The sequence below is a fragment of the Danio aesculapii genome, chromosome 2 (assembly GCF_903798145.1).
Source record: "Danio aesculapii chromosome 2, fDanAes4.1, whole genome shotgun sequence".
Classification (NCBI taxonomy): Eukaryota; Metazoa; Chordata; class Actinopteri; order Cypriniformes; family Danionidae; genus Danio; species Danio aesculapii.
Genome location: NC_079436.1, coordinates 36,377,117 through 36,399,642, shown reverse-complemented (window position 1 = coordinate 36,399,642; position 22,526 = coordinate 36,377,117). Strand labels below are relative to the sequence as shown.

The window sequence follows — 22,526 nt, the reverse complement described above, 5'->3', positions numbered from 1 at the left end:
TTAAATCCACATGTTGATTGTAGTTTAGACACATTATGAAGAGTGCTTGACTAGCTCATTGTTTTAATAGTATGTCATGAGTTTTTTCTTTAAATGATTAATTTCTTCTGTATTGTACATGGAGGTTTAATGCTGAAATTTGTCACTAAAGAAGATGAGGTGGCATGACCAGCACTGCTCCAGAGACACCAGCAGCTGCACAGGTACATACACAGGATGCAGCACTGTGGACCGTCCATCTCTACAGGTACAGAGAGGGCTTTATTCATTACCTTTTGTAAATGTCTGAATTTAGGTATGCTTCTGCAGATGACATGTGAGCGTTTATGTTGATGTAAACTATTATTTTGTAATGTAAATATTTGAGTGTTTACGTATAATTTTGAGTGTTTAGATGCATATTTATGTATAGAAATAAATACATATGTTTGTGTGTTTTTGTTCCTCTGTGGGGGCACCACAGTAAAATTTCGCATAGGGCACCCTTTTGGCCAGCAGTGGCCCTGGTCCCACGCTATTAACACTAATAGGACACATATATTTCACAAAAACAAGTGAAAATTGGCTGTTTTTGCGTTATTTCGAGCAAATTTCTTTCTTACGGTTTGAAACTATTTTTTAAGCTGCCATGAGATCCTTGTTTGTATTCCAGCGTGGAGAGTGGATGTCTGCACCGGTGAGTCTCTGAGTGTGCAGCATTAGTTCATGAGAAAGATTTGGTTCAAACCAATCAGCGTGCTCTATTGTGAATGAGGTGCAACTTTATTAATATGCATGATAGCTTCAAAGACTATTTTTACCTGTTACAGTGGTCAGACGGCAGAGAGACGCCACTTTGTGTTGCCAAAACCAGTGGAAGAAGAAGAATTGTTTGGAAAAGAGCTGCACGATTCTGGCTAAAACGAGAATCGCAATTTTTTTGCTTAAAATAAAGATCACGATTTTCTCACAATTCTGTAGATGTAAAATAAAGGTTAATATGAGTAGGCTGTTACTGTTATTTCTCAAACATATGGTAAAACACCAATTATAATATTATCTGTAGGTCTACTGTTAAAATAGTAAATTTTTAATAGACTTTGAATGGTGGACTTGAACAGACTGAATTTGTCCTGGTCTTTAATGCACAGTAAAGTGATGACATCAGAATACAACTATTCATAATTCTGAAGTTGTATTATTGTGTTTGATGCTTGCAATCTGTCATTGACCACAATATTAGACCATTTTTTCAACTGCTAAAATCAGACATGTCTTTATCAGATTCCCTTATGCTTTATATTAGGCTAGAGTAGTCATACTGACACTGTTAAACATTTATTCTATGAAAGAAAAACGTATTAAATACTTAATCATAACTCTAAAATGCGATATGATTTTTTAAATGATGTGCGCGCTTTCGGTTTCATTTTCACTGTGCGGTTCATACATCCCTCGCGGCTCCCAAACGATCACTCTGTGCCACAAACTAAACGTTATTTACAACTTTATTACCTGTTATTCACAGCCTATGCAGGTTCTTTTCACCAACGTAGACTTCATTCACAGACAGGTGCGCGCCCGCCCTCTCTGTGGTAACAGCTCATGTCACGTGTGATTTCGCGGCGACGAATACATCATTACATGAAGACAGAAATTACATTGTTTCGTGGATTATACCTTATAAATACAGTATGTGACTCTTTTAACACCATTTGGAGGTGTCCACGTTGCTGAGCAATGTATGTAAAGCAACATGAAGACTTGTGCGGGCGTCTTTCCTGAATTTGAAAATATAAACTACAGCGCACGCCACAGAAATGCGTTTGTGAGGAATTTTTTTTTACCTGAGAGCTTTTTCTCATCTGGAAATGGTGAAATTCGGATTTGCTGCTCGTCTCCCTTTAAAAAACCCGCAGCTCCAGTTGGTGTTGATTGTCCTGTCTCTACAGATTTGGTAAGTAAGCGATCAGTGGTCTTTGTTTGTTTATTCAGATGGAAAAGTTAGTTCGTATTGTCAGCAGTAATCTTTCAGTGTTTAAAGACATACCTTAGTCAAAATTATTTAGTTACTAAGTTTACAGTATGTTAATATCACTACAATATTATGTATTGAAAGATCCACTGTAAATGCTGCTCTCGAATGTAAACGTAAACACAGCAATCAAACTTTTACCGTCGTGTAGGATTTGCGCTGCATTTTGTGACAGGATAGTCTATACACACAAGGCTTTCTGACGCTACCTACTGAGTGCATCTAAGTTACCGAGAAATGCGGAGGGTTTTTCTCTCCCACTCGCTGTGCGGTATCAAACATTCCATCAAAACGACACTCCTCCAGCAGTTCCTCGCATCCAATATCTCTTTTGTCAACGGGGAACATGGATGAATTGTTCCTGAATGCAAGTGAAAGTGCCAAACTACAGGTAAAATTATTATGTTGGCAAATAATTCGATTACTGGTGTCCATGTGAACACAGTCACTGTCTATCTCCCCTGCGTCTGTGTGCTTGTTTTGCCTTTGTGAAAATCAGCGCGTGCCCAAACGGAAACTCCCATTTTTATGCAAAACCTTCTCTCTTGCTCATGCTAGTAATGCCTTAGCAACTGCCGAACAACCACTCAGAACACTTTAACAACTGTTTAGCAATACCTTAAACAATCAAAACGCCCTAGCAATCACTCAGAACACCCTAGCAATACCTTGGCAATGGCTCAGAACACCCTAGCTAGAAACATGCCAATTCATACTAGAAACCTGCTAACCTATATGTAGTTATCAATCTAAGCCAACTGCTTTAAACTTGTTAAAAAATACTTCAATTATAAAACTTTAAAACTGCTTCAAACTTTCACTCTGCTTTCTCAAGCCACCATAAAGTTTGTCTATGAAGTTTACTTTTCTAGTTCATATTGAAATGAAAACAAATGCTGCCATTTTGTGAACAAAATGAGATGTTAAATAGTCATGAAAATTGGAAAATAACTTGAATGAATATTGTGTGAAAAGTACAAAATAATCAGTTGCATCATTTTTGAACAAATACTTTGTGCGTGTGTGAATGCTTTACAAAAAGACATCTCTATTCATCCATATGTGATAATAGAAATCCTAAAAAGTGGTTTTAACAAAACATCAGTCAATTTATTCTTGTTTTTTTAAATTGATAGAACTTCAAGATGATGGCAGGTAATTCTGTGGCATTTCCTAATAAGGGAATAAGCTGAAGGAAATTGAGAGGTGCTTGACATGTAATAGCTCATTTAAAAAAATGTAAAAAAAACCCATTATGAATAGTCAGTCTTCTGAATATTACAATTTCAGCGTTTGTGTGAAGTATTTAAATAACACTTTTAACAGGTTAATATAATCATAAAAGTTCATCACTACTAACATCATTGTTATCTTGTACTGACACATTTGAGGGGTAAAAAGAATAAGGTCTTGGTTCTGAAATTGAAATGTCAACAACAAAAGATTGAATTTTGACATTTTATTTTAAAAAATTACAGATAAAAATATTTCACAATAAAATTGATGCATTAGAAAGCAGATCAATTAGAATTTCATGCGACTTCAAAGATGCTTGAGATCTTAACATAAACTGTTTTAAAAATTGACAAATGTTATTAAACCGACGTTATAAACAAATTGAGTTGTGAACTGCTACTGAATAACATTACCATCTATAAAAATATACAGTAAGAGTAATGTAAAATGTAAACTTTTAAAGTGCTTGTTTTTGTCAAAAATCACTTTGGTGAAGTTGTGTAAAAACCGTGATGTGAAAAGAGAACTATAATAGATTAAACCCTAAAATAATTACGGTGTTTCTTGTTTTCAATTGTTGACATCAAAAGTTTTGTTGTGACTGAATATATATATATATATATATATATATATATATATATATATATATATATATATATATATATATATATATATTTATATATATATATATATATATATATATATATATATATATATATATTTATATATATATATATATATATATAAATTCAACGTAAAAAGTTGTTTTCTAGTACTTTATTTTCGTGGAAACTATAATTTTTTTTTAGCTATTGCGACTTATAATATCAGTGTAATAATTCTTCTTTGCTCTGATCACAACCTAAGTTCTCACAATCATAATTCAAATTTTTACAAGATATGAAAAGTTTTCTCATTATTCTGACCATTTCATGATCCAGATTTAGCAAATGTTCTTATTATCGTGATGATTTTCTTGTAAACAAAATGGGTTTTTTTTTTCGACCATTTTGTAATACTTTTTTTGCATTATTGCACCATCTCAACAACGAAAAAAAATATTAATATTAAAATTATATTAAATTATATTAAATTATAATTGTTTTATCACAATCTCAGCATAAACTGTTTTCAGGTTGTCACGACTTAATTTTGCTTGTAATCACAAAGTTTTCTAGTCATAACAACTTTAAAGTTAAAGTTAAACTTCTATCAATATTATAAATATAGTAATATTTACTCACTGTAAAATATTATTGAAACAACCAACATTATTGTTAATCATAACTTATTAAAAGATAATCATGTTTCAACTTAGAAAATTATTTTAAATCAGGTAAAATATCTCTGAATGTTAATTTGATTCAACTTAAAAATGAAGTCTTCCATGTAATTTTATTTACAGTGCATGATCGAGTTGTCTCATCATCATAGCTGAAACGTACTCACCATCTCAACTTAAGTTTTCCATTGACACAACTTAATTTTTTTAATCCAGACCTTTTTTTTTTTTTCATTATTTCGACAGTTTTGATCTTTTTAACTTGTGCTGCGTCCCAATTCACATATTTATACTAAGCTTTAAAAAGTATGTACTTTTTTGTGAAGGAAAAATATATACTTTTGAGTGTGTAACAGAAGAGTATAGCAGCTTTGGGACATACTACTCTCGGTTAACAGATCATTGTGTTGCTTAGTTATGAGCCCTGCCAATCATCCACACATCATCCACATTTCTGTCATATTTAATTTCCTATCTTACTGGAGAAGCAGCGGCAGGTTAATCTGCTATTCACAAGTTTTTCATGCAGAGAAATCTCCTCAGGTCTTTATGCATTCAAACGTTAATGTCCAAACACGTCCTTATATAAGTTCAGTATTGTTGTTGCAGATGAAATATAACACAGAAAACACGATTTAAATATTTTCCAGTTGGCTAGATATTAATTAACAGTCATGCAAACATCTTTACCGAAACCTCTCAACTTGACGGTTGGTCTTGTTCATCTGCCATGTTTGTAGTTTATTTACTCTTTTCACCAGCGTTTGTAGTTCTAATCAAATTCACGTCCAACGTGCAAATGTACTGTGGGCAATATCAGGTTAGAGCAGTGTTCCCAACCCTGTTCCTGAAGGCACACCAACAGTACACATTTTCAATGTCTCCCTAATCAAACACACCTGAATCACGTAATTAGAACATAAGAAGAGATTCCAAAACCTGAAGTTAATTAGTCAGGTAAGGGAGACATCCAAAATATGTACTGTTGGTGTGCCTCCAGGAAAAGGGTTGGGAAACACTGGGTTAGAGTATGGATGGTTCTACATTTTTAATTTTTACCAGAAATAGTAAACCATTCAGGAACCTTTGGCATACTCTTTTCAACATACTACGATTTGGGACATACTAATTCTATTTTTAAATACTATTTAGGACGGATAGTATGCGAATTGGGACGCAGCATTGATCTCTTCTTATTATCACAACATGTTTTGTTCTTGACATTACATTTTATCAAGATCTCAACTTAAAAGTTAACACCAAGAGAACAAGAAAGCCAGTCTAAGGGCTTCCATTTAAACCTGATCATATAGGGCTTGATAAATGTTAGAAGAGCCCAATGTAACACTTTCAGTTCCACACTAAGGCAGGCGCTCTAACAAGCAGGCTAAAGAACAAAGTCTCCACTATACATACTGTAAAACTGCACTCTTCAGCTGATATATGTGTCATCCAGTGGCAGTTCCAGGTGTTATTCTGCGTATATGCGTGTAGGACTTCCTGATAGTCACACTGCCATGATGAGAGACTCCACGTGGAAGCACACACTCCTCTGTCAACTTCTTTGTGTCCGGGTTCCAGCAGAGAACTGTCGCGATCACCTCATTCTTGTCATCGCGGCCTCCAGTAATGAAGAGCTTGTTGTTGCATGCAGCAATGCCACAGCTGGCTCTCTCACAGCCCAGCTGGATTATCAGCGTCCACGAGTCTACCAGAGGACAGTAGGAATACAAAGCCTTCATCGCTCCACCTTTATTGAGTGGAAACAACACAACATCAAAATTAGAGAACAACATATCATTTAAAAGTAGTTTAAGCATAGTTCATGGGTTGTATATATTATTGAGCACAGTTAAAAAAAAAAACCTTGAATGATATTTAAAATAATTAACATTAAAAATTAGCTATCGCTTTTAGATAATCCCCAACTGGCACCTTGATGTCATGACATCAAAAAAGGTGCGACAAAAATGCAAATCTATTTGATGTCAAAAGGTCATCACATTGACATCTAACATTGATGCCAAAAACACCCAATTGATTTTATTTTTTATTTTTATATCATTGTTTTAAATTGCTTTTGACATCAATGTAGTTTACATGCATTGTAGGGATGCAAAATCCAATGTAAATTTGTAATTGAAGCTTTCAGATTAATAAAACTTTTCTTATATTATAATACTTTATGTGTTGTTATTTTGGTCATCAAATGGGCAACAATGGCTATGTTTCCATTCAAAAATGCAAATTCAATTTATGCGCAAAATAACGTGCGAATAAAGAACCAAAACTGGCGCCAAATATCTACAGTAAAACTAAATTTGCTTCAGTAAGAGAAGCTGTGTAAATCTTTTCCTTATTTAATAAATGACTTGAGTCTCAGAATGCCGACACACAGTGAATGTGTGGTGGTGTGAGATGTGGAGTACAGACACTCTTAACAGTTCTGGAAGTAATTAATAATATAATAACACAGAAATGGTTATGGCGTTTTACAATGTCTTACAATACGGTCAACCTGCTGGTTTGTACATTCACAAACATTTTTTTATCATCACATGATCTCTTATAACAAAATCTATTTTTTGGGGGGTGGAATTTGTTCGTTAAAAGTGTTTCCATCGTAGTTTATGCACATTTTTTTCTTAGAATAAAAAGTTTATCCTACTCAGTTATGCGCATATGTTTTTTTTTATGGGCATTTTCAAAATGTATGCACATTATGGCGTTTCCATCAACTGTTTTTTTTATGGGTCCAAATAAAAAAATGCGCATAAAAATATGTGGATGAAAACATAGTTAATGTGTTTTGACATCAAATCAATTAGCATTTTAATGTGTTTTTGACATCATTTAGACATCAAAGTTCCCACAGGTTCACAGTTATTGGTGCTAATATGCACCTGCTGGTAATTTCTTTATCTAATAAACCCTATTTAACAGGCAGCCAAATCTTTCATTTTCACTGACTTTGCAACATAGTGAGCCATTGTATATAAAAACTGGAGACCTAAGTTTAAAATAACCAAAATCAATAAAGTGTCTAAAGCAATAAAACAAGTTAAGCTGAGCACAATGAAATAATAAAATGGCCAGACCAGGGTCCCAAACTAAACCTGACTAAAAAATTCTGTCTTTTGCAGCAAAGTTCTATCTAAGAAACCACTACTGAACTCTGGAAGAGACTGAAGAAGAGTGGATCCAGATCACAGCTCTGCAGTGAGAGAGTAGGGATGTCCTGATGTGCTGAAGCTAAAGTAAGGGCCTCTACGATTTCTGCTTAATTATAATGCCTGTAGTTCAGGAATTTTAGTTGGGAACTTTCTTCATGCTACAACAATTGCTGGAGCCTCATTTAAAAAATTGTTCTAAGATCATTTCATAAATGTAAGTGTGAATCAGAGAAAATGAACGTGCGCACAAAAACCTGTGTGTAAGCCTATCTTTCAGATTTGATACTTGTAATCTTGAAATTGTGCATAGCTGACCGCTTTTAGATCTCTGCCTTGTAAAGTCCCTTAATGGTCTTTTTTTTTTTTTTTTTTTTTTTTTTTTTTACAAGCTTGTTATGATGCATTAAAAACGGTCATCGGCATCTTAAATCCTTTAAAGCTTTTAATATTTTTATTTTTTTAAAAAAGTATGAACATTTATATGCATTTATGTGTGTAGTATGTCATCTTTGCTTCAATTTACAAAAACGAATTACTGCATGAGCGAGCAGCGTTTATGCAGCGTTTATGGGACAGGACAGTACATGGACATTATTCTCTCCTTTGGCTGCTGTCATCAGTCGCACACATTTTTTTTTTCTTTTTTCCTTTTTCTGAAAGTCTTTATAACATCATCATGGAGTTTTTCTGTTATTATTTGATCAAATACGATTGTAAAAAAAATTGTTTGTTGAACTCTTCCATTCACTGCGCTCTAAATTTTCCCAACTATGACAACTTCCGCTACTTAAAAACTCGGAAATGTGAACAGGGTCTATTAATATCACCAGGCCAAATAGTTAATGCCAATATTCAAATGCCAATGCTTGAGAAAAATGAGCAAAGAAACGTAGGTCATCATACTTTGAAAATCACTTTCTATGACAACTAATAAAAAGTTTATAGAAAGAAATATTTGATGTTTCAAATCATTCAATAAATTACACTATTATGGTCACTAGTCTAAAAACAAACCTGCATGCGATTTGGCATTTCTTTATATTTACAGTTTACTAATACTGCTCAAATGTGTCATTAAAATGCTGACACACAAATATAGTTTGTACAAATATAACTGATGTAAATCACAAAAACAAAGTCTAAGACTGGTATATCTATTTATTTTCACATGCAGATGTTTATTTATTTTAGATTTTTTTTCTTATATTGATTATTTATTATGAATTTTACAAGTTAATGAATCAGGACTTAGCAAATTCTTTTGTAATTAAAAAAAACAACAACACCATGAAATAAACTGTGTAGCCTACAGCATCCTAGTAAAGCCCTCTCATTAAAACACCCCAAAACACAAACACCCATTAATAACTAACCTGAATACTATGCACAAGTCATTTTTCACAATGCATCTTTGTTGTTCATGATGAATTTGCTGCACTTACATCGCTTTTATAAGATGCTCAAATAGCTGCACGACTTTGTCACAAGAAAAAGTGCATACAACTGCTCAGACCTTGATGTGTCTGCTTTTATAAATATGAACGTTGCTGTGGATTTAAGCACACACATTCTGAGCGTATGCACACTTGAGGTCCCTGTTTCATATTTTTATCACTGTGATTCACAAAATATAAAATGACTTTTGTTGAAGTGCCACAGTGAGTTTGCGTTGTTCTGCTAGCATTGTATAACTAACCTTCCCTCAATTTTTAAAAAAAATGAAGATTGCATTTCTGAAAAAATATCAAGTGTTTAGTATTTGTTCTCTATTTTCAACTTCCACTGTATAAGTGATTAGAGCATGATAGTAATCTCTGTTGAGTAGTTTAATATATTTAAACTCACTTTCCTTTAGCTTATTCCCATCTTAATTAGAGGTCGCAACGGCAGAATGAACCACCAATTACTGTCACATGTTTTACCGGCAGATGCTATTCACACTTTTACAGAATAATAAATGTATAGGTACAAACCAACAACAAAAATGGCATCCTTAAAGGTCACTGCATTTGTGCATTTGGCCTCAGTCGGCATCGGGCACTTAAGGCTCCATTTATTTGATTGTGAGTCGAAGCACTGCATGTTGTTTGTGGCCAGCTTGCCATTAGGACCTCCACCAATCACGTAGATGCATTTGTCAAAGCTGGCAGCAGAGAAAGAGCTCACACTCAACATGAGCGGCGCTGCCTGGAAGGTGGACAAAAACACTATATTAACTCATGAGAATCATTATGAAGATTCCAGTATATACATTTCTATTGTAATACGCACTCTATTACTTTATTAGGTACACCTTACTAGTACCGGGTTGGACCCCTTTTGCCTTCAGAACTGCCTTAATACTTTGTGGCATAGATTCAACAAGGTACAGGAAATATTTGTCATAGATTTTGGTCCATATTGTCATGATTGTCGGCCTCACATCCATGAAGCAAATCTCCCGTTCCACCATATCCCAAATAAAATTCCAGTAGATCAGCAGTTTCTGAAAATACTCAGACTACCCATCTGGCACCAGGTCAGTTAAATCACCTTTCTCCCCCATTCTGAACTGCAGCATATTGTCTTGACCATGTCTAAATGCATTGAGTTGCTGCAGTGGGATTGACTGTTAAGAAATTTGCGTTAATAAGCAGTTGTACAGGTGTACCTAATAAAGTGGCCGGTGAGTGTATATTATATAATTCATGTATTATTGTGCTTCAAAGCTGAATTGTCAGCAGTTGTTACTCCAATGTTCAATGTCACATCATTTTAATGATATGTTTTGGAGATCAGGAATTATTTCTGATTTTTATTAATGTGCTGGGTCATATTTTTGTGGAAACGGTGATACATTACCAATCAAATGTAGAGTTTAAAAATCCATAAAAATTCTATTTTAATAATTATAATATTAAATATTAACTTTATATTATATTTTAAATTAATCAAAAGTGACAGAAACCTTGGTCATTACAATAATAAATTAATAGACAATACACATTGATTATATCCACTTCCCCTTTATAAACATTTTTTGTCCCACAAATCCGATGAATATTAAAATTGTTGTAACTAATGAACATTCTTTGAATTAAATATAGACACTTATTAATTTCACTTATTTGAACTAAAAAACATTTTTTTCCTCATGTTTTACTGGTCTGCAAAGTGCCTATAGTTAGAGAACTGCTCAAGCCAGATGTTAACAGTCATGAATCTCAGAACTCACCTCTGACCAGCAGTTGTGAAAAGGATCATAGGCTTCAACACAGTTCAATCTCTGGGTTCCATCAAAGCCACCCAAAACATACACCTTTCCAGCAGCGACTGCCATCTTGTGTCTCCAGCGGCCTGTGTTGAGGAACTCAATCTGGATCCATTTGTTCAGTGATGCATTATACTTCCACACATCATGCAGAGTTTCCTTGCCACCTGTTTTAAGAGTTTTAAAATAACCACAACTACGTCACTGATTGTGCGATACAAACAGCCATGCAGACAGGGGAGTAAAAAATACAAAAAAACTACTCAAGTGTAAGTACAGAACATAAATAAATAAATATCAAAGAGCATACATTTGTGATTGTATGGGGATTTTTTTTTTTGCTAAACATAAATGTTGGCAACAAAACTACAAGTGATAGTGATATATATATATATATATATATATATATATATATATATATATATATATATATATATATATATATATATATAAACACCTTTTTTGTACTAAATATTCATTCATTAATTTTCCTTCGGCTGAATCTTTTAAGGGGTCATCACAGCGGAATGAACCACCAACTATTCCAGCATATTTTATGTAGCGGATGCGCTTCCAGCCACAACCCAGTACTGGGAAACTCCTACCTATACACTCTCACATTCAAATGCACACTCATACACTACGGCCAATTTTGTTTACCCAATTCACCTATAGCGCATGTCTTTGGACTGTAGGGGAAACCAGAGCACCAGCGCGAACCTGGGGAAAACATGCAAACTCCACACAGAAACGCCAACTGGCCTAGCCGAGACTCGACCCTGCTACCTTCTTCTTAACAAAAAAATTAATCAATTATTTAATCAGTTATCTTGATTAAAGTACGTAGCTACGTAAACCAGAAGTTACTGCAGACTTTATTTCAATATGTTGTACGGGGAGGACTTTTATTTTTTGTGCTGCTCCTCTCATCTTTCACTTGCAGCAAACTAACGGTTGTAGGGGCGTGGCTAAGCATATTTTGCCCAAGACTATCAGAGAAAGCCTGCCATTCCAGAGTGGAAGTAAATTCTTTTTTGATTAAAGATTTTGATTAAAGATTACCTAAATAGTACTATAGTTAACCCGAATGTACTAATAGTTCACTAACAATTAGACTAACAATGTGCGCAAACAAAATAACATTGTAAATTTAGACTTCTGACTTTAATTCTGTGCATTCAGCCAATACTACAAACCAGTTACTTCTTTCAAAACAGTCAAAATGTAATACTTCCTCAAAATATCCGTACATTAGCAGTTTTCTGTATTTTGTGATTCATGTTTTTAATTTGCATTCAGGCACCTTGATCTTTCTTCCAACAATTTTTAACCTCAAAAAATTTGAATTTTACATTTGGATAGTTTAAAGTGATATATTGTCTGAATTGGTTTTGTACCTTAAAGTACAAAAACGTTGTAATAAACTGGCAGTATATTTTCTGTTATTTTACAGTCTTATTTGTCTATAAATAATTTATTAAACATATTATTTAAAATTACTAACTTATCAATAAACATCACTTTGTTAAACTGTAGAGTTGTATTTTTAATATCATAATGCAGTTCGCAACTGTAAATAAATGGAAAACACTTGTGAATCACAAAAAAGAAAATGTTACTTAACAGGGATGTTTTGCAGTGCAGATTTGACAGAAAAGTTTCTTGATGAAAGTTTGATCCGAAGCTAAAACGTTTATCTTCAATAGTTTGTCTAAATTTTAAGGATTTTTTTTTTCAGAATTGTACAGCAGATACATAAGATGTCAGTATAAATTGAATTTGAGTAACAAATACTGAAGAACAAAAATACTAAAGTAAATGTAATCATGAAACTTGTTGAGATTTTTCCAGTCTGATCTCACAAGAAAATCTAAGTATTTTAGGCCTTGGCACCCAACCCCACCCCTAAACCCAACCATCATTGGGTGATGAGCAAATCGTACTAAATTGTATGAATTACATTGTATAAATTCACACGAATTAGTCACTAAATCAAAAGGTTATGAATTGTCGTGAGATTGCATTGTATTTTTCACACCATTGCACCCATGTAAATAAAGTGCAATTACATAGTTATTATGATTATCACTTTTCTCTGTGTGTTAGTGGGAGGCTCACCTGAGATGTACACTTCGTTTCTGAATGTGACACATGCAAACTCCACCCACTTCTTGTTTTCACTCTCAGACTCCATCTCTGTGTTTGGCAGTTTTGCAACCTCTAAGCGGCTTCTGCGCAGCGGGTCCAGACAGGTGACCTCTGATACAAACTTTTCTTCCTTTGTACATCCTCCAATGATCATAAACACCTCCGACTGAAACTCCTGCACTCTCGGTTTGGTGCGCTCAGAGATCACCTAAAACCAAAAGGTTTTAACAGAGGATATATCAATAGATGCAGAAGAATCATGATGAATGACAAGCATGTAATGTATTATTGAGTCTTTTCTTGGTTATTTTAGCACATTTTACAAGAAAATCATTGTCTATAGACTTTAATCTGAATTATACACTTTATCACAATAAAAATATCAGTAAAGTAGTAGGAAAAGTAGTTTTGTCGCATCCACTAGTGAGAAAAAGTGTTAAGAGTCTTAAAATTACTGCATTATGTAGTTTTACGCATTCAAATAAACTGATATTTATATCTGTCTAATTTTAATTTTGAAAAATCAACTGTGCAATTTAACAAAGCGACTTTTATTAACATCTTAGTAGTTTGAAAAAATTTTGTATAAGAAATAACATATAGATAATCAACTCTGTAAAACAACAGAAAAAGTACTGGCAGTTTATTACCAGGTTTTTGTACTATAATTTACAACAACAGCCCAGACAATATATCACGTCTAACTATTAAAAAGTTTGAAGCGAAACTATTAAATAAGTCACTTTTGCAAACTTTCAACATCAAAAGTTGGAGGAGAGATCAAGTTCCCATAATGCAATTCAAATGCATAAATAAATGAAGAAAACTTAATTTATTCCTTTGTGTTTTACAGTGTAGTAAATTACTTGATTTCATCTCTTGTGGTAATTCTATAGTTAAAGGGGTAATACAACAACCATAGAAATATAACATGGTCCAATACCATGGTTTTCTAAAATAGGCACTACACCACAGTTTATTATAGTAAGTACTAAAGTATACTAGTGGATTTATTGCTTTATCTGCTCACTTTAGTTAATACTGCATTATATTGTAGCATGTTTTAACAAGTTGTAAATACTATAAACAAAAGTACAGGTTAAAAAACACTACAGTATTAATTCACATGAGAATGACTAAGCAAACAGTAGGGCTGCATGGTCCTGGGAAAATATGTGATATGCGATATTGTTGTTGAGTGTTCCGATAACAATATACCCTAAAATATAACTTGCAAAATGCTATTTTATGAGTAAATATTTTTTTATTTTATTTCTGTAATGTTCATACTAAAATACACTAAAACAATTTCTGAGCTAATTAAATCTAAAAAAAAAAAAAAAAAAAAAAAACTTTAAAATGCCACAAATGACTGAAATCTCAGTAAATTCTGATTGTTATTGGTTGCTGTCATTTTCTTCTCGTCTGCCAACATTAGTGGTTTCAGTTCTAGGTGAAAATACCCCATCTGATTGGTCAGATTTAGATAAACAACATGTGCATGCAGCACACAAATGCTTGGGAAATAAAATAAACTTAATTTATTGAACTTTTCTGCAGTTTGGATATTGCATATACTATTATCTCGATAATAACAATTATTTTTTTATATATATATTGTGCTGCCCTAGCGAACAGGCACTAAAAGGATTTTCTTTTTTTAGTCTTGACCAGCAGAGAACAAAGGGAACTACACAGCTAAACGCACCTAAATCAAACAGTGAAATTTGTATGGATACCCAGACATAATTCTCCTAAACCACTTTCTCTAAAAAAAATAAATAAATTAATTTAAAAAAAGGCTTGCAATGTCATTCTGACACACGGTGCACCATTCCCAAGTTTGAATTTCACTTCCCATCTTTGAATGAACTGTCTTGTGATCACTTCGACATGACATCCAGCATTGAAAGCAAAGGCCACCTGTGAAAAACTGACCTCTTTTCCTGAGAGGTGATAAACTCGGGCCTCCTGCAGCAGTGGGAAAACCTCTGCACATTGGCGGATCAGTGGGTCTCCCTCCACTCGCTCCACGAAGAACCACGGGTCCAGCAAGGGCAGCCGCACATGTGTGAGGACGCTAGGCAGCAGAGCTGTCCTGTCATCCTCTCGAGCCTTCACCCAGCGGATGACCGTATCAAACACCTGCTCCTCCTCCGTAACCCCCAAATCATCATGCTGGATCAGACTGACCAACACGTCCGCGGGAAGCTCCAGGATCTCTTCATGATCCACCACCTGGGAGAAGTTCTGGACAATGTAGGAGTGAACTTGTGTTTTTAGAGACTCGAGTGAGTGAACATCGGCCAGATGCAGGATCCCCACACAGTTCTCCGGATGAAGAGCTTCTGCGAGATAACTGGCACAGGCGTCCACAATACGCGGAAACTGCAAACATGGATTGGATTTGGTCATAATAGAGCTTAAAAGTGTTTTATGATGTATAAACTTACTGAATCTGCCCTTATATTAGAGACCGAGTTGAAGTCAAAATCATTAGCCTCCTGTTATTGTTTTTTCTTTTTCCAATATTTCACAAATGATGTTTAACAGAGCAAAGAAATTCTCACAGTATGTCTGATAATATTTTTTATTGTGGAGAAAGTCTTATTTGTTGTATTTCGGCTAGAATTAAAGCAGTTTTTAATTTTTTTTTTTAAACACCATTTTAAGGTCGTTATTATTAACGCCCTTAAGCAAAAATTTTTGACTGACTACTGAACAAACCATTGTTGTACAATGACTTGCCTAATTACCTTGACTTGCCTAATTAAAATAATTAACCTAGTTAAGACTTTAAATTGCTCTTTAAGCTGAATAGTAGGATCTTGAAAAATATCCAGTAAAATATGATGGATTATAAGAGATTTAAAAAATCAGTTATTAGAAATGAGGTATTAAAAGTATTATTTTCAGTGTTAAAACAGAAATTGGGGGGAAAATAGGGGGGGTGGGGGTGGGCTAATAATTCTGACTTGAACAAAATTGTAATTTTGAACTGAACTATGGTAATGCAACTGTATGCGAGACGCACTTTAGAATACTATTTGAAAAGCAGTAGGTCAGAAGTACCAGAATGACCTATTACTGTCACAGAGATTCTAAAGTGTGCATCTGACGGACACTTTAATATCCCATGAGGCCACAGGAGAGAATTTAATGGAAGTGATTCAGCGCAACAGATCCTGGTGTACAATAGTCAACATCTGAAGTAGACTGTATAATAAATAATATAATAAATTAAGAAACGCATAAACAGTCATAGTGAATGCTATTGTAAATATATCAGTAGTGTTTTTATCAGTATTATTATTTATTTAATTTCATTTTCATCTGTTTTTCCAGGGCCGGGTCACAAGGACAGCAGTCTTAGGAAAGAACCCCAGACTTCCCTCTCCCCAGACACTTCCTCCAGCTCATCCAGGGAGATCCCAAGGCATTCCCAGGCCAGCTGAGAGACATAGTCCCTCCAGCGTGTCCTGGGTCTTCCCCGAGGCCTCCTCCCAGTGGGACATGCCAGGAACACCTCCCTAGGTAGGCGCCCAGGAGTTATCTGAAACAGATGCCCGAGCCACCTCAGCTGACTTCTCTCAATGTGGAGGAGCAGTGGCTTTACTCTGACCTCCTCCCAGGTGACAACTCCTCACCCTACTTATAAGGGTGCGCCCTGCCACCCTGCGAAAAAACTCATTTCGACGGCTAGTATCCGAGATCTTGTCCTTTCGGTCTTGACCCAAAGCTCATGATCATAATTGAGAGTAGAAACGTAGATTGACCGGTAAATCGAGAGTTTTGCCTATCGGCTCAGCTTCTTCTTTACCACAACAGACGGATACATCAACCGCATTATTGCTGCCGCTGTACCAATTTGCCTGTCAATCTCACTGTGGTGGAGAGAGCGTGGCCGAACACCCAAAAGGGGGAGAGAGAGAGAGTGGAGACACCGGTGGCTGGTCAGTAGCCCAATCAGAAATAATTAATAACACCTGCTTTCTCTAGTGATTGGGTCGGAGAGACGCCTTCTTAAGGGAGCGAGAGAGACCAGTCGGGAGAGAGAGAGCGAAGCAACAACCACCACATAGAGGAGCTTGTTGTTGATCCCCGAAAAGAAATAAAAAATAAAGAAACCTTGTCACTACCTTACGCCGACCCTGTCTTCTTCTTCCCTCACAAAGAACCGTACAACACTCACGTTCCATCCTTCCCTTACTCGTGAACAAAACCCCAAGATACTTAAACTCCTCCACCTGGGGTAAGGACATTTCTCCAACCTGGAGATGGCAAACCACCTTTTTTTCAGTGGAGCACCATGGCCTCGGACTTGGAGGTGCTGATACTCAACCCAGCCAAATCACACCCGGCAGCAAACCGCCCCAGTGCATTCTGAAGGTCCATGTTCGATGAAGCCAACAGAACAACATCGTCTGCGAATAACAGAGATGAAATCCTGTGATTGCCGAACCGGACCTCCTCCAGCCCAAGGTAAGGTAAAGTTAAAATGACTTATGTCAAAGTTACTTTGACTGAACTTTAAAAAAAAAAAGTCAGCAAGTATTTTTTTTACAGTGTGCATACTCATAAATCACACATAAAGATTGTGAGATGGGGTTAAAGGGATAGCTAAAAAATAAGAACTCTTTACTTACCCTCAGATGGTTCCAAACATGCATGTTTCTTTATTCTGTTGAACACTAAAGAAGATATTTTGAAGAATGCTGAAAACCGATAACCATCCATAGTAGAAAAAACAATGGAAGTCAATGGTTGCAGGTTTTCAGTGTTCTTTCAAATATCTTTTTTTTGTTCAACAAAATTCAAATATACCTAGATTAATTTTCTTTTCATATATTTCTTTTTATAAAGAAATAATTTTATCACACAAGGATGTACTACACTGATCGAACGTGACAGTAATGACACAGATTATGTAACATATTTTTGATTTCTGATCAATGATTATAAATAGTTTTCTCTTTAAATGTTTAATCTTTAAAGAATCCTGGCTCCTACAAAAATGGTAAGCAGCACAACAGTTTTTAATTTCGATAATAATAAGAAATGTTTCTTGAGCACCAGATCTAATGAAATGATTTCTAAAAGATTGTCTGACACTAAACACTGGATTAGTTAATGCTTTAAATTCAGACAAGAACTAGTTACATTTTTAAATATTCTTAAAAATATTTCAATCAATTATTTTACATTATTCTATAGTTTTCTTTATGTTTTTACTGTATTTTGATCAAATAAATCAGCTCTGGTGAGCAAAACAGACTTACTACCTAACTGCATTAAATTATTATTATTTTTTTTTACATTTTAAAGTGCTTTGTTTTAAAATAAAAACATACTAAAGTCATATTTGAACATGATTTGGCAGACATTTCATTGCACTTATGTTCATGCAAATATAAACATAAGTCACCTCAACTTTTTTTAGTAAACATTTGACCCCAGCCAGTTACCCAGATGTGACTAATGAGAGTCAAATGGAAAAATGTGTATATTTTTTTGTAAACAATTCAAATTTTCACTTCCCTGTTGTGCTTGGTACTTTCCTGGTGGTTTTAATGTACAAAATGTAAAATACAAATTTAAATAACGGCTGCAAAACAAACAGAAACAGGATACTTTTATATTTCACAGAGGTCAAATCATATGTGTTGACTATTCCATCATGCTATACATACTGTTAATGGCATTAAAATGATGATATGGTTCAGATGGAAACTTCTTAGACATGAAGGTGTGCAAAACCTGTACAACAGTACAAACCTGAAAAAGGCAGGCGGCCTCAAGCAGTCTCTGAACATTGTCTTTGGTGATGGTGACTTTGCTCTTGTAAGTGTAATCTAACAGGATTCTCATAGTGTCAGCATCAAGGCCTTTAATATTTACATTTTCTTCATGCTTTTCTCTCAGGTCGTTACAGAACATTGCTCTGTGAAAAATGAAAGCACACATACATTAAACATGCACACTTAAGAATCTTCCCTCAAGTAGAAACACTGCTTTAAATTACGCAAAGTTACATGTAATGAGCAGTACATCACATTGAAAGATCTGGATGTATTACTGGCTGACCTGAAATAATGACTGGCTGCAGCGAGGACCACTCGATGGCACTTGAAGCTCTGACTCTGTACATGGAGATTCACATCCGTCAAGCTGTCCTCCAGACACAGGCCGTGCAGTCCATCTTGCAAACAACCAGCAAACACAGAGTCCTCAAACAAAACCTGGCCATCTTCTCGGCTCTCCTGCGTCGAGCTCTCCAGCAAACTCAGACCTCCAGCTGAAGCTTCGGTCTGGCCAGATGAGGAACATTCAGAGTTGTTCTGTGGAGCGTCAGCCATTATCTGGAGTCCCAGACGCAGAGATGTTTCCTCTGAATAAAGTGGAACACCATGTGATTTCAGGACCTTGGTGAAACTACAGCTGAATTGTTCTTTCCTAACACGTACGCTTCCTGTTTTTATAACGGCCTACAAAGAGGAAGTCAAAAACCTCTCAAGTTCAGTGTTGCAGCTACACAAGATCGTGGCAGTTCCTCTGTTGTAGGTCATCTGAAAATGATTTGCATTTGTAGGAGGAAATAACAAAGTTTCAACAATAACAAGGAAACAAACAAGAGATCATATTCTAGTTATAAAACACTATTGTCTGAACATCAGGATTTCTGGAAATAATAAACATGAATTACTTGAAGATTTCAGCAAGATGTTTAACACTAATCGGCCATTTCATTAGGTACACCAGTTCAATTGCTCACTGAAATGAAATTCAATGCAAATATCTAATTAGTCAATCAGATAACTGCAACACATTTGGGAATGTAGACGTGGTCAAGATGATCAGCTTAAGGTCAAACTGATGATTTCAGAAACTGATGATCTACAGCCGGGTTTCTCAACCACGTTCCCGGAGGCCCACCAACACTGCATGTTTTTATGTCAGATGTCTGTTGTCTGTTACGCCCATTACAGGTCTTTCAACCTCTGCTGATCTGAATCAGGTGTGTTTGGTTAAGGAAACATGGAAAATGTGCAGAGCTGGTGGTCCTCCAGGAATGTGGTTGAGAGACACTGATGGACAAGGATTTTCACACACAACTAAAATGTGAATGGTAAGAAAACAATGCAGCAAGTGGCAGTTCTTCAGGTAAAATGACCTTGTTGTTACCACAGAGCAGAGGAGAATAAACAGTCTGATAGGAAGGCAACTATATATATTTTAAAAATCTTATTAGAATTGAGGTCTGCAGAAGAGCGTCTCTAAATTCACAGCGAAACCAACTTTGATTATGTTGCAGAATACCTGTCGGTGACAATAGCCTTGTGGTGGTTAAGTGCGTTGGCATACAGCACTGAGATGGTCACAGTGAGTGTTGGGGGTAACACGTTAGTAACGCTCGTTATATAATATGAAATCAAAATACATTTTTTTTTTCATAAAATTAAAATAGTAATTAAAAATAATTACTTTAAAAAATAAGTAATATGATTTGAGTTACTTTTTACCTTGCTTCAGTGGCTTTTAAAAAATATATTGCTGAATAAATATTACCTTAACGTTAGTCAGGTTGAATCACACTCACTGAGCTACTAACTGATATTGGTTTATTTCGAGTCAGGGGGTATCTGGCATGTTAGTACTTACTGAAGACGCAAACCGTTACACGACAACTCGAACAACAAATGATTCATTCGCGAATCGCCCCTTCATCACTACAACCTCGGTCAGGCCAGCTGCCAGGTACTTCCTGATATTGCAGAGTTCTAAGTGTTCCAGGGTCAACAAGGGTGGAGCTTATGACACAATGTTTCAACCTGGTTTTCAACCAATCGATACAGTGTATCAACCAATCAGATGTTCGTGTGTGCAGTAGCTGGTCACGTGACATGAAAGCACAAATTTAGGCACCAGTTTTTGAATGATACACTCTATACATATGCACACATGAGACACTCTATACATATGCACACATGAGACACTCTATACATATACACACATGACACACCATATATATGCACACGATACACCATACATACACTATACATATGCACACATTATACATTCAATACATAGACACACACACAATAAACTCCATACATATGCAAACATATATGATTCATTCTATACATATACACACACACACACGATAGACCATACATATGCACACATGATACACTCCATACTTATACAATCTAAACATATATACACACACACACACACACACGATAGACTCCATACATATGCACACATGATACACCCTATACACACGATATATCATGTGGAGTGTATGATGTGTGCATATGTATAGAGTGTATTGTGTGTGTATATGTATAGAGTGTATAAGTATAGCGTGTATCATGTGTGCATATGTATGGAGTGTGTATGTATAGAGTGTTTTATGTGTGCGTATGTATGGAGTGTATCATGTGTGTGTATATGTATAGTGTATAAGTATATCGTGTATCATGTGTGTATATGCATAGAGTTTTATGTGTGCATATGTATGGAATGTATCATGTGTGCATGTTTGTGTTCATCAACTTCCAGTAGCTCAGTGGTTAAGTGATTCACCTCTCACGCCAGAGATCTGGATTCTATCCCAGACCTTATCATGTGTGTATATGTATGGAATGTATTGTGTGTGTATAGAATGTATCATGTGTGCATGTGTATTATGTGTGCATATATATATATATATATATATATATATATATGGAGTGTATGTGTATAGAATGTATTGTGTGTGTGAATATGTATAGAATGTATCATGTGTGTACGTATGGTGTATCGTGTGCATATGCACACATGATACATTCTATACATATACGATACACTCCATACATATAAACACATAATACATTCATATATATATATATATATATATATATATATATATATATATATATATATATATATATATATATATATATATATATATATATATATATACCACACGTACATTGTGTTTAACAGAGCAATTCAATTTTCACAGCATGTTTGATAATATTTTTTTCTTCTGGGGAAAGTCTAATTTGTTTTAGTTTGGCTAGAGTAAAAGCACTTTTCTTTATTTTTTAAAAAACATTTTAAGGTCAAAATTATAAGCCCCTTAAAGCTAATTTTATTTTCAATAGTCAACCTGCCTAGTTAACCTAATTAACCTAGTTAAGCCTTTTAATGTCACTTTAAGCTGTATAAAAATGTCTTGAAAAATATCTAGTTCAATTACAATTACTGTCATCATGGCAAAGATAAAATAAATCAGTTATTAGAAATGAATTATTAAAACTATTATGTTTAGAAATGTGTTTAAAAAAATCTCTCCGTTAAACAGAAATTGGGAGGAGGGGGATAAATAGGGGGGCTAATAATTTTGACTTCAACGGTGTATACACCATCATACATATA

General features: G+C 34.9%; 1 protein-coding gene across 2 annotated transcripts; it reads right to left on the bottom strand.

Annotated features, from left to right (window-relative positions):
* Nucleotides 1-4,020: 4,020 nt before the first annotated feature.
* Nucleotides 4,021-20,852, bottom strand: klhl6 (kelch-like family member 6). 2 transcript variants are annotated; one of them, XM_056478201.1, is made up of 8 exons: nt 20,763-20,852; nt 19,188-19,491; nt 18,879-19,044; nt 15,042-15,491; nt 13,074-13,311; nt 10,920-11,122; nt 9,679-9,892; nt 4,021-6,282 (listed from the first exon to the last, which is right to left on the bottom strand). In XM_056478201.1, exons 2-8 carry the CDS (start codon nt 19,457-19,459, stop codon nt 5,981-5,983), a joined length of 1,845 nt encoding a protein of 614 aa, XP_056334176.1. In that variant the 5' UTR covers nt 19,460-19,491; nt 20,763-20,852; the 3' UTR covers nt 4,021-5,980. The 2 variants fall into 2 exon arrangements, with proteins under 2 accessions (XP_056334176.1, XP_056334168.1); XM_056478193.1 differs by lacking the exon at nt 20,763-20,852 and having other exon boundaries at nt 19,188-20,282.
* Nucleotides 20,853-22,526: the final 1,674 nt, after the last annotated feature.

What these genes read in the sequence shown, in the direction of transcription:
- klhl6 (XM_056478201.1), bottom strand. Translation starts at nt 19,459, where the DNA reads ATGGCTGACGCTCCACAGAACAACTCTGAATGTTCCTCATCTGGCCAG. An exon ending in GCAGCCAGTCATTATTTCAG is followed by an intron (nt 19,045 to 19,187) that starts GTCAGCCAGTAA and finishes CATTTTTCACAG; the next exon opens with AGCAATGTTCTGTAACGACC. An exon ending in AGGCCGCCTGCCTTTTTCAG is followed by an intron (nt 15,492 to 18,878) that starts GTTTGTACTGTT and finishes CCATGTTTGCAG; the next exon opens with TTTCCGCGTATTGTGGACGC.